Source organism: Homalodisca vitripennis, chromosome 8 (genome assembly GCF_021130785.1).
Source record: "Homalodisca vitripennis isolate AUS2020 chromosome 8, UT_GWSS_2.1, whole genome shotgun sequence".
NCBI lineage: Eukaryota > Metazoa > Arthropoda > Insecta > Hemiptera > Cicadellidae > Homalodisca > Homalodisca vitripennis.
In genome coordinates this window covers 80,052,763-80,068,970 of record NC_060214.1, presented here as the reverse complement: position 1 = coordinate 80,068,970, position 16,208 = coordinate 80,052,763, and the positions used below count along the sequence as shown (strand labels likewise).

General features: G+C 32.4%; 1 protein-coding gene across 1 annotated transcript in view; it reads right to left on the bottom strand.

Annotated features, from left to right (window-relative positions):
* LOC124367716 overlaps window positions 1–16,208 on the bottom strand; it is a 97,018-nt gene that overhangs the window by 42,959 nt on the left and 37,851 nt on the right. Inside the window, exons 8-10 of the mRNA XM_046824791.1 lie at window positions 15,292–15,507; window positions 10,436–10,555; window positions 2,766–2,888 (exon numbers count right to left, since the gene is read on the bottom strand). Of these exons, the coding sequence (XP_046680747.1) occupies window positions 2,766–2,888; window positions 10,436–10,555; window positions 15,292–15,507 (459 nt within the window). The remainder of the gene's footprint in view (window positions 1–2,765; window positions 2,889–10,435; window positions 10,556–15,291; window positions 15,508–16,208) is intronic.

Below are 16,208 nucleotides of genomic sequence, written 5' to 3'. Positions count from 1 at the left end.
TTCAAAACCCTTGATTTTCCAAAATTATATTTCATGTCATGTTTTTCTATATAACAGTTTACTACATGCATAGAAAATCTAGATAGACAATGTAGATCGATAATAACATATTTCATTAGATGATTATAAAATTACATAACAAATTACGTTGTCATATTAGCCATTTACATCTAAAATAATTTGACTACTTATCAGACTATTTTCTTAGAAGTGTGTGCGTACCAAAGTGAGAACTTTTACTTTTCATTGACATAATTTAAGTTGCAGTCAAACTTTTTCATTTTTATTGCATTCCTAGATGTTATAATGCAATAAAAATAAATTATTATATCACTAGAAATTCTTGAATATATTTATTGAGTCCCAAAACACAATCGATACTTTTATTGAACAAATGTGGATCACATTACTAGGCGTTCCAATTCTAATACAACTTAATAATCGTATTATTAATGACCTGGCAGGTCTTCATAAAAACGTGTTGCTGACTGTCCATCTGTCTGTTCATTTCTGCAATAAATTTGATAAAAGGGTTCTAGAGATGAAACTTAGGTTCCTCATGGTCAATAGAAAAATTCTATGGGTTTGGAGTCAAAAGGTCATACAACAGCAAAGGTCAAATGTCGAAGATCGGGTCCTTCGATAATGTAACAAATTTGTATCGGTTTTTATCCATCCAATAATAGCTTGTATTAATAAAAAACCTTACACTACAAATTTTATTCATAAGAGTTTCCCTGTACTGTTTTTACAATTCTCCTGTCTATAATATGCAAAAGGCTTTATACTATGTGTCACTGGTTGTTGCAATGTACTATTGTTGTACAAAGTTAATATTTTAAGCCATCTACGAAGTAATAATAAGTAAATAAGTCATAATACAGCTAGAGCAACAAAGATTGATGTAGTCATTATACACGTGTCTTGTTTTACTTATTTTTAAAGGGTCACAAAGCTCAAAACTTAAAGTAGATATAACATAATACACATTAAATGTTTCAATGACATCACATGGTTACAGCAGACAGTGAATCATTTTTATGATGATTTTGATTTAAATATCATCCTAAAATATATCTTTTACCCATAATTAGCAGTCCATCTGAGCAATCAAGATAACGTCCGATAAGAGACTGATACGCTGAAGTTAGCAACATTTGTAAGTTCAAATGTTTTTTTCATTCAGACCTTCATTGATTCTAGAGCACGAGTTATGTGTCAGACATCCTGTACTGTTGAACTTTGCTTACTTCTAATCAAACTGTAAAGAGAACAGAGACTGTATTATCAAAAGTAGTACAAACACGTGTCTACGTGTCAAAGTGCCTTGGTTTAACAGATAACTAATGATGAACCTTGTTGATTTATTGTTGGTTAATTTTTTACTCAGGCCAGACTTCACTTTAGCAATAACAATATAATAACAATTTTATTATAATTTCCGTTTGACATCTGAAATAAAAAGTCGAATAGTAGAAAATTCTAATGTATGAATTTAATTTACTGACACTGGGTAGTTAGGTGGGGTTTTACACCCGAATTGTTGACACATAGTTAATAGTCAAAAACTCTACATTTATTTCAATATACAGCACATCTTGTGCAATAGAATAGTGTTAAATTTTACAGTAACATAAAATAGAAAATCTAAACTAAAACCAACACTAAAAACTTAAATGTAATATAGAGCAGTAAAACACTTGTGCGACAATTTAAGGAAAGAAATCCTCAAAGTGAAACAGGATATTTTATTTCCCAAATACGAAAAGTTTGATCTATATTCTCATTTTATATTAATACAAGGGTAAGATCATAAATTTAGTCTATTGTAAATACAAATGTGACGAATAAATAGAATTTGAATTTTAAAAGGTTCTTCTAAGGTATTGATAGCAAAGCAGTTGGCAAAGTTTAAGAAAAGAAATAGCTAGACAATCATAATTAGTTTTTTCTGAATATTAAAAAGTATACAAAAGCTCTTAAAGAAACATTCCGTTTGTAAGTTCATATGAAACAGATAACATAAGCCATTATTTATTTAGTTGGTCATACACTAGTGCTTTGAACACAAAACCTTACAACTAAATACATGTTTTTGTTATGCATACTGAAATTATAAGTGTTTGGAAATAAGAAAACATGTACAAATAAGTTCACCAATGAACACATTTTCAGCCAGTTCTATTGCTGGCATTTAAAGTCAAATATAATATCAGCTATTATCCTACCTCAACAGGAATATGTGAAATATACAGGATTTTAAACGTTCACGATGACGTGTACCCCATTGGGTACACCCCGGGCTTAAGTACAGCGCGTCGTGTGCCCAATGGGATACATGTTGCTATGCATTTCCTTATTGTGTTTTTATTGTTTGCCTGTCTTGGTGATTTCTTAAATGTGATCCCACTCTCAAATAAATATCTTCACGATTACTTAATTTTTAAGGTAAGTTCATTTTTGTGTACCCGTTGGGGTACAGAGAGAAAATTTTAAAAACATATTAAAATAATGTTTTACATGCAAAGTTGTGAAGCTTACAAACATTACTCGTTATACTTAGACCTTTATGTAAAAAAATTATTACGGTTTATTAATATTACTATTGAAAAATTCAAAGGCAAATAGAAAAGTTTGGAAATAAACTATTGTAATGAACATATTAAACAAACCAACTGGTTCAAATCTGTTTTGTTTGGAAAAATTCTGTTTTTAAACAAAGTTAACAATTATGAAAAGAACTGCTACCAAATAAAATTACTCACCAAGACTGCTTATGACGAAAACAAGAGTTGCAGTCTTCAAGTCTGGGTAACGTTCCATTTTGGGGAAGTAGTAGTTGGGAGTATGAGAGTACCATCGGCGGTCCACTGGCTCAGCATCCCACTCTGAACAACAAGATATGTGCGAACGATACAAAAAGCTCCATTATCAACAAAGTAGAACAGCATAAATACTGCAAAAAATTTATAAATGTTTACTTTGCAACACATGTTTTTTCGTATGCTATCCCTGGAAGAATTCACTTGTTTGTGTCCTTTTCTAAGGCGTGATGTATAGGATAATTTACGCTTAATACAAAAAAAAAAATAGAAATGCAATAAACTGAGCATAATTTTATCAAATCATTCTGTCTCAATAAAATGAACAATATTATTATTATAAATATAAATAAAACGCTAATTAAAAATATTTTATTTTGTATACTTACAAACTTGTATAAAAATACTAAATAAGAGCTGTACTTAAAAAATTGGGTAGATTGGACATAATAAGTGATGTGTGATGTTGGAAAGCTTTATACTATTTCTAATAAACCTGAAAATTTTGTAATATGCAGAACCATATTACAGTTCATAAATAAGCTAAAGTTATGAACAAAAATAAGAAATGATGGAAAATATTTAAAACCAGAAAATTGTAGCGGTCAAATTCAAAATCTCTTTATTTAATGTTTCATGTAGAAATCTATTGGTGTAAAAATGCTACAACACAAATAAAGATACGATGTACAGTGTCCATGTTTGTGTGTCATTATTCGTTCAAGTGTAAATAATTCTTCTAGCGTGTAGATCGGCCCTGTCACCAGCCATCTGTTCAGGACAGTTTTCAGGTTCTTTCTTTTCTGTATCTTGATTTAAGTTGGCAGAAAGTTGTAAAGCTTGCCTCTCATATATGACTGTTTCTTCTCATATAGTGAAAGGTGGTGTTGTAAGTGCAGGATGTAATTGTTAGCGTGACAAGTGTTATAGTGGTGTAAGTCTGCTCCCCATGGTAGTTTATTCCTTTCAGCAAACAGGACCACTTCCTGGATGTATAGGGCTACAATCGCCATGATCCAGAGATCCGTGAATCCTTCGTGGTACCTCTCCAAATACCAATTCCATATCTTAGATAGGGTTCAAAAAGGGCACAATAAGTTGTTTTTGCTGTGTTTAAAAAAGAGAGAAAGAAAGAAACTTCATTTCTCACAATTAAAAATGACAGATACAATTTTTATAATAATGTACAGACTGACCAAAAAAACATTACATGTACTTACACATAAACAATACATACATACAGGTATGCAACTACAACTACTATTACATTATACATCACTAAGATAAATAAAGAAAAAAGAACTCCAGGCAAAGCCTGTTTGGAGTGATAAAAATCATAAAATTAACAGAAAAACCAGCAGCATTACAAACAATACAGTAATATTTTAGCAAAACTTATTTATTTTAAATCTGAGTGAAGTTCGTGAAAACTCTACTAAATTAATACAAAAATCTTAACTATACTTAAAAATTTAACCAACAACTAAGCTTGTATATAAAAAATTAAAAAAATAAATATGAATAACATAATGAACTTATAAGAGACACTATTTAGATGATGCATTATTATAATTATTGGAAACAGATTACAAGAACAGGAAACAATTTCATTTTAAATATTAATTTTAAATGATATGGTGAATATTTTTTTGGTAACAAAGAGGCTAGTGTTTAGCCCTTAACAGTTTTATTTCTGTACCTAAAATTATGTTGTTTTGCAGAATTATTTTAGTTGTTTTTACATAAAAGTTTTTTGAGTTTAGATAGATACTTTTTAAGCAAAAAAAATGTTCTTTTAATGTTTGTAATTTTTTACATATTGTCCACAAAATCATTTTCACTATCCATGTCCATGATGTCATCATGACAAATAAAGCCAATGGCCTATTTGTACATCAGGTATTTTCATGATACAACAAACAAGTAATAAAACAATAAATAATCCAGGACGGATGACATGCAACAACACATGGCAGCTGTCTACACTGTGTGACTATAGCAAACTCACTAAGGTTTTAACACTCATGACAGAGAACCAAGGAAATGCTGACATCTAGTAGAAAAGGCCAGAACTACTTGTGTGACGTGCAGTTATCATAGAAATGCTTTTTGTGCGATATAACAACAGAAACTATAATAAAAGAGGAACAATACAACACTGCGTAGTATTACATCATTAGCCACTCTTATACAATCGCAGAGAATGTAATATTATGTCAAAACCATGAAGGGATTAAATTCTTACACAAGTTATCAGCATTTTGTGTCCGAGAGAGAGAGTGTCATCAACTGTCAGTCCAAGAAATCCTGTATGTGATTTTATAACTTTAGGTAGACCTGCAATCTTATTTATTATTTCTCCTGCCAAAAGCCAGTTGCTTGGTCTTGGTCATGTTAACTACTAGTTCATTCAAGTGGCAGTACTGGTAAGTCATATTTAGTGTTTTGTATGCACTAATAGCTAGTTCAACTGTAGAGTTTTCGGCAAGTAGAAGTGTTGTGTAGTCAGCATAGATTAAAGTGGAAGAGTAGGTACTAAGATGAACAGGCATGTCAGTAGTAAATAAGATAAACAGAACAGGGCTCAAGACTGATCCCTGAGGCACTCACCTTTCTACACTTACGGGTTTAGATCTAATGGTATGTATATCATATAATTGCTTGGTTAGTTATTGGTGTAAAATATAAAGATATAGAGGAATAAAAAAGGTGATAAAAAGTTCCCAGGGCTGATTTAAAACAATTTTACTTTTACTTTTTGTTTCTATTGCCAAAAAACATTATTAACCTATCTCAAGTAAAACTGTGTAGGTTTTTCAGTGATTTTAAAATTTGTATACTCCATGTTAAATTGTTAATTAAATAGTTAAATCTCCATTCTTCCAGAGTCTCTTTAGTTTTGATAACAGGAAAAGCCACAGGGGTGTACATGGTGTTAGAGAATGATGGTCATGATGGTTTTTGTGCAAATATCAGAAGAAGTGTAAAACATTTTAACCTACTACCACCAGATGCAGTTACCACTACTTTAAAGAATTTCAGAAATTGTCTTGTGAAGTGGCTGAAGCAGAAGGCTTTCTATTCAGTAGAAGAAATACTTTAACATTATTTAAGTGACCTTAAATTTTAATAATGCTATGTTTTAATTTTTTAACAATTATTATTTATTGTTTTTATTATTATCTGTTGTTTTTTTATTGCTATTATTAATTTATTTTAGCATTAAGTTTTAATTAATACTATATTTTGACAATCTTTTAATTGTATATTTATTTGCATTTCTCTATAGAGGTGGTGTTCTTGGCTGTTGATCTAATAGTACATTATTGTAAACCTTATCTGATTTTGTCGATGCATATAACATAATGGGGGATGACAATAAATGATTCTTGATTGATGATTGAATAATACAGAACAGACTGGTGAATTGACATGGTGCAGCACCTGCAGCTTAGGTTTCTTTAAATATCAAAGTAGTAATACCAACTAACTCTCTCACTTTGTGGAAGAATACAATTTTCCAGTCAAAGAAAACTGTGACCAAAATTTTGACATTACACATCTACACAAGAGTTTTATTGGATTGGAGAAGTTTTTCATCTTCCATTTGCATTATTTGATATTAACAATGTCAAATACAGGGTTCGGCAAAAAAACATCCCCGATTTGAGCAAGCCACCGTAGTGGAGTTGTAGTGGGGGTAGAGATGTGGAGGGGGTATTGTTCCGTAGCAGCGTACGTGCCATTTTCAGTGTTTGCCATGGCTTGGCTCGGTGAGCATCGGGCATTTTGTTGTGGAGGTGTTTATTAAAAATGGTGGTTCTGTAATTTCTACTCAACAAGCGTTTCGGATTCGACTCGAACTTGGCCGACGTGATAGTGTTCCTGATGCGAAAACGATTAGACTGTGGATGTCAAACTTTAGACAAACAGGGTCAGCACTAAAAAGAAAACCAACTGGCCGACCTCGTACTGCAATAACACTGGAGAATGTGGTGCGAGTCACAACATCCATCCAACAGTTTCCAAAGCGTTCAGTGATTAAACATGCAGCCGCCCTGGGATTGTCAGAAAGGAGTGTAAGAAGAATTCTGCATAAGGAACTTCATCTGCATCCCTACAAAATAATGGTTGTCTGTAGAAGATTATGAAACTCGCAGGGCTGCATGCGATGACATTTTGCAAAACATTCCCCCAGATGCTGTCTTCATTTCTTCTGATGAAGCCCACTTCCACTTGTGTGGAACTGTTAACAAACAGAATTTCCGCTACTGGGCTACAGAGTATCCTAGGGAACTCCACCAAAAACCACTACACAGCCCAAAAGTCACAGTTTGGTGTGCCGGTTGCGGAATTTGGTGTGTGGGGACCGTATGTTTTTTTTGAAGAAGATGGACAAACAGTAACGGTAAATGCCAATCGCTATTGTCACATGATAGAGACATTTCTCCGACCCAAGATCAACCAGTTTGTTGTAGACCATGAGGAAGAAGAAGTTTGGTTCCAACAGGACGAAGCCACAGGTCACACTGCTCGGTTTGTCCATGGAAATGTTAAGAGAGTTGTTCCCTGGACGTCTTGTTTCTTTAAGAGGAGACATTTCCTGGCCCCCAAGATCACCTAACTTATCACATTGTGGGGCTACCTAAAGGCTGAAGTGTACAAACATCGTCCCAGAACTCTGCAAGAACTAAAAGATGCCATAAGATGTATTAACATAAAAGGTACGTCTCATTACCAAAAATTAAATTTTTCTAAGAGTTTTTGTCATTATTTGCCAATTTAGGAAGTTCCCGGGTAATTTAAACTGTCCTAAATGAACAGTCTTAAGACAAAACTTTACTATCACTCACTCTGTTTCTTTGCAGTTTTTCAGTTATATTCCTTTGTATGAGCCAAATGAAATTTTCCGTTCTTCTGGCACTCTATGGATGTTTATTTAGTAATTTCATCACAAGAACGTTCACTTTAGTAATATTTTCCTCATTTATCCCTAATAACTTTAGCAACATATTTTTCAAAGTATTCAGTTACTGTACAAAGTCACATTGAGTGATTTCTCCAATCAAAATAGTCATCTTTATGATTATAACTATTAAAAGTGGTTCAAATACTTTACATCTAAAAATAAAATAAATATACCTCTACTATGATATGTATTGTTTGGTCTCTATACCCTTACTTCTATTAACTTATGAAGAAGTGATATTTTAGGGTGTCAATAACACCCAAAGTATTGTTACATTTTTATAACCATAAATACCAAGTGAGCATGCCTGTGCTCCCTCTAAAACCCAGCATCCCAGATATATGTCAATTGGTCCTAATAAAACAAACTGGTGGCTTATATTTACATCAATGTCTCATTGGAACTCCAATACAGTAATGGTCTATTTTATGACCTTACATTTTGTATTAGGTAGTTTATTGTAGCTTTTAATTTTTGAATGCCTACCTTGTTTTATGCGAGTTAGTATTGGTACAAGTATGCACCATTTAGTAGAAAATGATTAAATAACAATTTTACAACTACTTCAGTTAAGAAAAATAATTTCCTAGATACTCATGACTAAATGAATCATAATAGTGATTATATAATAGTCTCTGTTAGTTTCTCAGACAAACAGTAGAGTTGACAAAACCTTTAGTGCATCACGAGTAGCCGATTACTCATGCTTCATTTAATTTATATACAAAGTGAAGTACACCACCCTTACTCTGATGTTTTGCATTTTCCTTGAATTTTTTTTTAACTTTGATAAAATATGTATTTCTAAAAATCTAATTTTTCTTAAAGGTTGAATAAACTTGCATCTCATCATGAGAAATGGGTTAATCGTACCACACTGTGATAGTAAAGTGTTATTTAGGTGTGAAAATATTAACGGGTTACTCGTTCAGTTCAGCAACAGACGGCTTCCTATTATACTATACTTATAAAACATATATTTCAGGCAAAGAGAAACATCTTAGCACTTATAAATAATCCATTGCTTAATATGAACTCAACCAAATTTTATATAAATGTGGAAAAAGTAAGGAGTCTCTCATTTCATGGCAACCGATTCTCTTACAGACTAGTCAATAGTCATAGTTCAATAATGATGTAATAGTTCCTCCAAAATAACCTAGTGTGTTAGTGTACGTGCCCAAATAATGTTCATGAAATTCCAATAACACATTAAAAGGATTAAATCTGGTGAATCCTGCTGTTTCTGTGAAGGGTATTAAAAGCGAATAACATGTGTATATAATGTTAACTGTGCTTATGTATATTGATTAACTTGAAGAAAAATTGACTAAAAGCATGAGGAGTGACGACTATTTCATTTTTTAAACTTTCTCAATTTTTAAGAACTATTTTTAAGTTAGTAAAACATAGTATGTCATTGTATGATTCGTGATATTGTCGTCACTCAGAGAATAGACTTCTAATTATTCTGGACCTCATTTCTCAACTTAATATGAAAATTACAACTTTAATTCTCAAAGCCGGCCATATAAACTTTTCAAAAGTTAGAGAATTTGGCCATTTGAAACTGTGTAGGTGTACAGAACCATTCGACAAGCAAGAAAAACCAGCAAAACATATATTTAAACATTTAAGCTTTTTATAAATAGCACATTAACTGATTATGTTTTTTAATATTGATACCATAAATGAATTTAAATTATCTATATATTATTAACATAACTGTTTGGTAAAAATATGAGACTAAGTTAATCCTTAGCCTTGGTCTTGAGTGATGGAAATGTGCAAGGACTTTTATCAGACAGAATGACTGTAAAGGGTAAGTACAGTAAGAGGTCGATAATATTAATGTGTGCTCAAGTCAATGCCGGATTTATTATTGAAACCTAACCTATTTCTTATCAAACCCTCAATATTATTGATCTATTCCTCTCAACTTACACATTTTTTAAAGGTGTACTAATAACCAATAATAAAAGTATTTCTTTCAAACATGACAACTCCAGAGCAACTTTGGAACGTCTAGAGGTGAATGTTTGGAGAGATCTAGATTACAAATCATCTTACAAGAAAAAAGTACACTTTTGCTCCAAAGCCAATCATTAGTCTCTTGGCAAGTTATATGAAACGCTGAATCAAGAAATAGAAGCTTTGGAAATATATTCAAATGTAATATGCACAGATGAAGGAGCTTGCATGGCTAAGGCCTTTATTACTGATCCAGGAGGAAGCAGGAAGTTATTGTCTTGGAGACTGCTTTTTACTAAATCAGTAGAATATCTTAAAGCACATAAATTGCTCCAGAGCCATCTTCATAGGATTTGTTGATTGTAGTTAACTAATTCTAGATGCTGAGAAGAGAAACCACTTTTTTGTTTTCATTATATCTGTAATTTGTTGGAAAAGTAAGCAATATTGTTTTGCTGAAACGTATTCATTTAAAAATTGTTTAAGTATACTTGTGGTTGGTTCACTCATTTACTTTGTGAGTAGGACTGTTGTGAACTATTCAGAAGTGTATGAATAACCCAGATTGCAATTAGGCCTTCTCAGGTGAAGAATTTGATAGTTACAGATAAGAAAAGGTCACTTCAGGAACTCTGAATTATTTCCATTACCAAACAACTATATTACAACTGACCTCTTGTGCAAGTGTCGGGTTCATCACTATTGTCACCGCAGTGGTCAAAGCCATCACAGTGCAACTGCGCTGGGATGCAGCGGTGATTCTGGCACAAATAGTCTGATCCCGTGAAGCAATCTTGAACATAAACATAACCAATCTTAGACAACAGTACCTACAGTATTCATAGATTTGTACAAGCTGAATAAGGTTGCCAGACAATAAGATTTGGAATAGAATGTTCAAGAAAGAAACATTGTGTATAACTATTAAACAAAGTGACATGTTAAATCTGCAACTTTTCTGGAGGTAGTGGTATTAGGATGTCAATTTTGACCTCATACAAAGCTAACTCAATCTCTTTTTAATTAGTATAAATGACCTTCCTGCTTTTATTGACTGTAAATCAATATTGTATGCAGATGATACCACTTTCCTCAACATTAATTCAAACATTGATGAGCTTAATATCTTGGCACAAAGTGCTCTGGATAAGGCATCGGATTGGTTTAAAGCAAACGGTTTTCTTTTAAATGAAGATAAAACCCAAAACATAATTTTTACTTTAAGAGCTATTGGTATTGATAATAATTTAGATAAATATTCAAATCAAGTAAAATTTCTAGGAGTTTGTTTAGATAAAAATTTAACAGGGGGTTCTCATATTGATTACATTAGCTCAAAATTATCTAGGGTTATTTTTCTAATTAAAAAGCTTACTAATTGTATTGAAACAAATTATATTAGATCCGCTTATTTTTCTTATTTCCAATCAATTTTTAGATATGGTTTAATATTTTATAGAAACTGCAGCAGGATAGATGAAATATTAATTTTACAAAAAAGAGCAATCAGGATCATATGTGGTGTTAGTTTTTTGGAACATTGTAAACCTTTATTTATAAACTTAAAAATTCAAACTATTTTCAACTTATACATATATGACTTAGTTTTGTATGCTTTTCAATACCCTAACAATATTAAGTATGCTGATCATAGCTACAATACTAGGAGTAAGGCAAGTAGGCTTACTACAATCAATTTCTGCAGACTAAATAAAACCATTAATAGTCACCAGGTTGTTTCACTAAAAATTTACAATAAATTACGTAATTTATTAAATATATACCTTAAAAAAGTGTTTTGCAATAAATTTTATAATTGGCTTCTAAACAATCCTTTTTATTCTGTAGATGAATTTTTTGCTGTATCCCATATTAATTTATAATTATATCTAAAGCTAACTAAGGATAATTGTTTATATTTCATGGATGTGTTTACATATGACTTATATTTTAGTATGTAAACATGTATTTATTTATTGACTTGGCTACTGGCTGTAAAGTGACTTTGTCGATGAGTGTAAAAACTTAATATGACAATAAATATTATTATTATTATTGCTTGTATCTTAGTTTAAGAAACATCAACTGGAATGTAATAGATCTCTTGCAAAAACTTCTTTTACTGTCTGTCATTTGCTAGAAGACCATATCAAGGTCATCAGGACTGTGCTTTAGTAACTACTCAATATTATGTGGCTTCTCTCTAAGGGTGCCCAGAGTGGTGGATATGGGAGGAAAATTTTTCCTCAAAAATAAATTCAATTATGTTTAAAAGTAATGCACTTGAATAATTATGTAAGTTGATATGCTTGTTTAGATACCAGAGTGTGTGATTTACCTTGGCAGTAATGTGTGTTAATAATATTATGCAATAGTGATTATTCAATCATGTACTATAATCCCATAAAATGACATTCAAGGAAGATCTGCTCCCAGATTCCAAATCCAGTATATATTTTGACTCAAGGATACCAATAGCCTATAGAACCTTATAATGGTCAAGTAAAATATGGACCATTTATGGTGAGTAATGAAAGTAACAAACTAAGTTCCTAAGCCTTTTGTAATTTTAACAAACCCTGTATTTGACTGTTTCAGTCTAGATTTCATGATTGTTGGCTCTCTACTACTCTTTACCAAAGATAAAGAAATAGTATATTATGGTACAAAATCAAGGAAGAGCTAATTGTCTTAACCATAGTCAAGCAACAAATAATGTATTACTCTTTACATGGGTAAACTGCTAAGTAAATATTTAGTCTTGGATATTTAGGCATGTCGTTATTTTTCTCTCTTTTTTATAAATCCCAGAGCAAAATAAATTTTAAGAAAGGTGACTATTTGTCTGTAGTTGCAGATAATCCTTCAAGCACCAATGGTGGCAGTTTGGAAGTCATGTTAAGCTGTACTTATAAAACAAAAATGGATGCAATTCTCATTTTTCTTTATTAAAATAAATGAAGCATCCAAATAATAAAAGTAATTTTAATTTGTAAAACATTTTCCTCAATATGAAAACATTTAATTAAGATAAAGCTTAATAGGTTGTGAATACCCTATATTTAGGCTTACATGGTCGGTGTTATAACACAATTTTTTAGTTTACACCATATTAAAATGTTGGTAACGCTGTTGTGAAAAACTAATATTTCAACTGGTCTACATTTGCATGAATAGCATTTCATCTGGTATTTCTTATAAATACCATGCTAATGCAACCACAAAATGAAAATGAGTATTTCTGGCCTTTACATATTGTTAATATTAAACAAACCAGAGGTAAAAGTTTCTATAGAAAAACTCTTAAGACTTTTTAGTACAGAATCATAAAACAAATATAATGTTTTGATACTATCTAATTAAAAAAAATATATTATAGCATTATTATTTATATTGAAATATTTATTGATACAGTACAAGCAGTAATAAACCTTTGTAGTTTTATAAATATAAAATTTAGAAAAATTTTATTTTATTTTATTTATATTATTATAAAATATTTTGACTACATTATAACAAATTTGACTTTAGATGCATGAATACAATTAATATCAAATAGTGTTGCTATGTCATAGCCAAATACAAACGAACATTTGTATTATCTGCAACTGAAGATGAATAGTCTAAAAAATAAATCATCCAGTGGTACAGATGAATACTCTTCAAAACTGTAAAGCATTGTGCAGAAGAATTGACTCAACCTTTTACATCAATCATAAATAAATCATTTTCCCTAGGCCAATTTCCTACAAAACTTAAAATCTCCAAGGTATATCCCAAACACAAAAAGGGGCTAACAACTGACCCCAAAAATTGTAGACCCATATCATTAATCTCTACATTTTATAAAATTATAGAAAAAATTGTATTGAAGAGGCTAATGACGCATATTGCAAAACACAGCCTTATTACCGACTGTCAACATGGCTTCCAAAAGGGAAAATCAACTTTATCTGCCATAATAAGCTTGGTTGAGTCCATAATCGACAGTATAGAAGAAGGACAATTTGTGACTGCATTATTCCTAGATTACAGCAAGGCCTTCGACTGTTTGGGACACAATCTTATCTCCAAAAAACTTGCAGCCTTGGGAGTAAGAGGCTTAGAAAACAAGTGGTTTGACAGCTACCTAAAAGGAAGATCTCAAGTTGTGGAGATTAAGCATATAACATCTAACCTCACTAGCATGTTCAGATCACACCCTAAATTAATTACAAGAGGAGTCCCACAGGGATCTGTACTAGGACCCATCCTGTTCATTCTGCTGACTAACGATCTCCCAGCCATAATTGAAAACAACAGTACCAGCTGCATAATGTATGCAGATGATACAACCTGATCTCCTTTTAAGAAATGGCTCAGCTGAAGAATTGTATAATAACTCTGTTCATTCTCTACAAAATGCCATTGCTTACAGCAAATTAAATGACTTGGCGATAAATCCTGACAAAACTACACAAGTGCATTTAAGCAAGAAAAAAGTCCAACCTGCAAGCATCCCCAATATATCAGTGCATCAGACTAAGTTTTTAGGTGCAACTCTAGACAGCGGCCTCACTTGGACAGATCACGTAAACAACATTTGCAGAAAGATCAGTACAGGTATCTACGTTGTTAAACGTATCAAATGGGTTAGCACTCTGGAAGTGGCAAAAGTACCCTACTCTGCATTAGTAGAGTCTCACATTAGATACAGCCTCATAATCTAGGGAACCTTGTTAGGGAACCTTTAGAGAGTGCTTGTGCTACAAAAGAAGGCAGTCAGGACCCTTGCAAACCTTGAGCCGCTGCAAAGCTGCCGACAGGCCTACCAGACCCTGGGCATACTTACAGTACCTGCACTCTACATCTATGAAGTGATCTTACTCGTCGACAAATTACACCTGCAGACTTACATGGATGTTCACAATTATCCCACATGCCATTGAGGCAAGGCTTACCATTCGGCAACACAGAACAGCCCTCTTTGAAAAAAAACCATCATACACAGGCCGAAAATTTAAAAACCTCCTTCCAGACTTCCTCTGAAACCTGATAGGCGACAGACTGAAGAACTCGCTTAGAGAATTTCTGCTTAAGAATCCTGTCTACACTATAGAAGAGTGCCTGGAATCTGCAAATGCAAGAACTACCATGACCTTCAACATTTAAACATCAATTTTTAATTCACAACTATTATATTACAATTGTATTATAATAACTTTGTATTATAATCTGACAAATTACTATTCTTAATGATCATGTAATAAAGATACTTTGACTTTTACTTTTTTAACATTTATTTTCCTCTGGGATTTATTAAAAATAAAAACAAATAAGAATATGACTGATTCCAGGGTTATTATCAGCCATATGTTTGGAGCCTCCCTCTGCAATTGAGATACTCCACTCTTTAAAAGAATTACAACGGATTGTCTCCTACAAGGCATAGCCTTGAAAAATACTACTCAAAGTGGTAGAATTCAAATAATATCGAACAAATTAATAATTTAAAAAGTTATAATAGATTTAAATATAACCACCACTCACCCATGTAGGTGAAAGAGGTGTAAACGATGGCTAGCCTGGAGACGGAACTAAACATGCCTCGAAGGCTGACGTAGAAGCCAACGCTGAGTGGCAGGATATTTTCCCTGCGTGGTCGAGAATGCCCTAGACCCAGCTGTGCCACCGGATGTCGCACCGTCTCCAATATTGGACCCTCTGACGTTAGACCTTGTCGCACCACCACTTCCGTGCTACCAGCTGCAACATTCCACCATTGACAAACTGTACACTCTGGTTTAGTTTTCCTGCACATAGCACATATGTTATTTAGTCTCTTCAACATTTTAATTTTAATTTTCTACTGTCTTCTTAAAAGTAATCTATCGTGTAAAATTTGCTGCTGCCACAGATTATTTTCAAAAATTTAAGTATAGAATTACAAACAAAGTCAAGAAAAGTAAGAATGTGATGTTGATATGTAAAAAATTTTGTATCTATGTAAGAAAACTGTACAGACAATAGTCCACACTTAGTGCTTAACGCCAGAGTGCACAGCACGTGGTGGCACATTGCAGACTTTTAGCGTGTTTAGTTTGCATAGTAATAACATTTAAAAACACATACTTTTTGTACAGTTTTTATGAAAAATACTACATTTTTGAGTCGACACATATAAATCATTTACATCCTTGCTCCTCGCTGTAAACCTTCACAGTTAATGTGGTAGACATTAAAGCATTGTTCAATGCTTTCTATTGCATGCCATAAAGATGCTTGTGACATTTTACCAGTCCTCACAGCTAATATGTCTATTCAACAAGAGCATAACAATGAGGTGAAGAATTAGGAACATATATTATGAAATTGTTGGCCCGCATTTCCAGGCTAAACTAAGGTGTCAGAAAGTATGTATACTTTGTTTGAAAAATTTCAGGTGTTTACTGTAAGAATTCAGTACC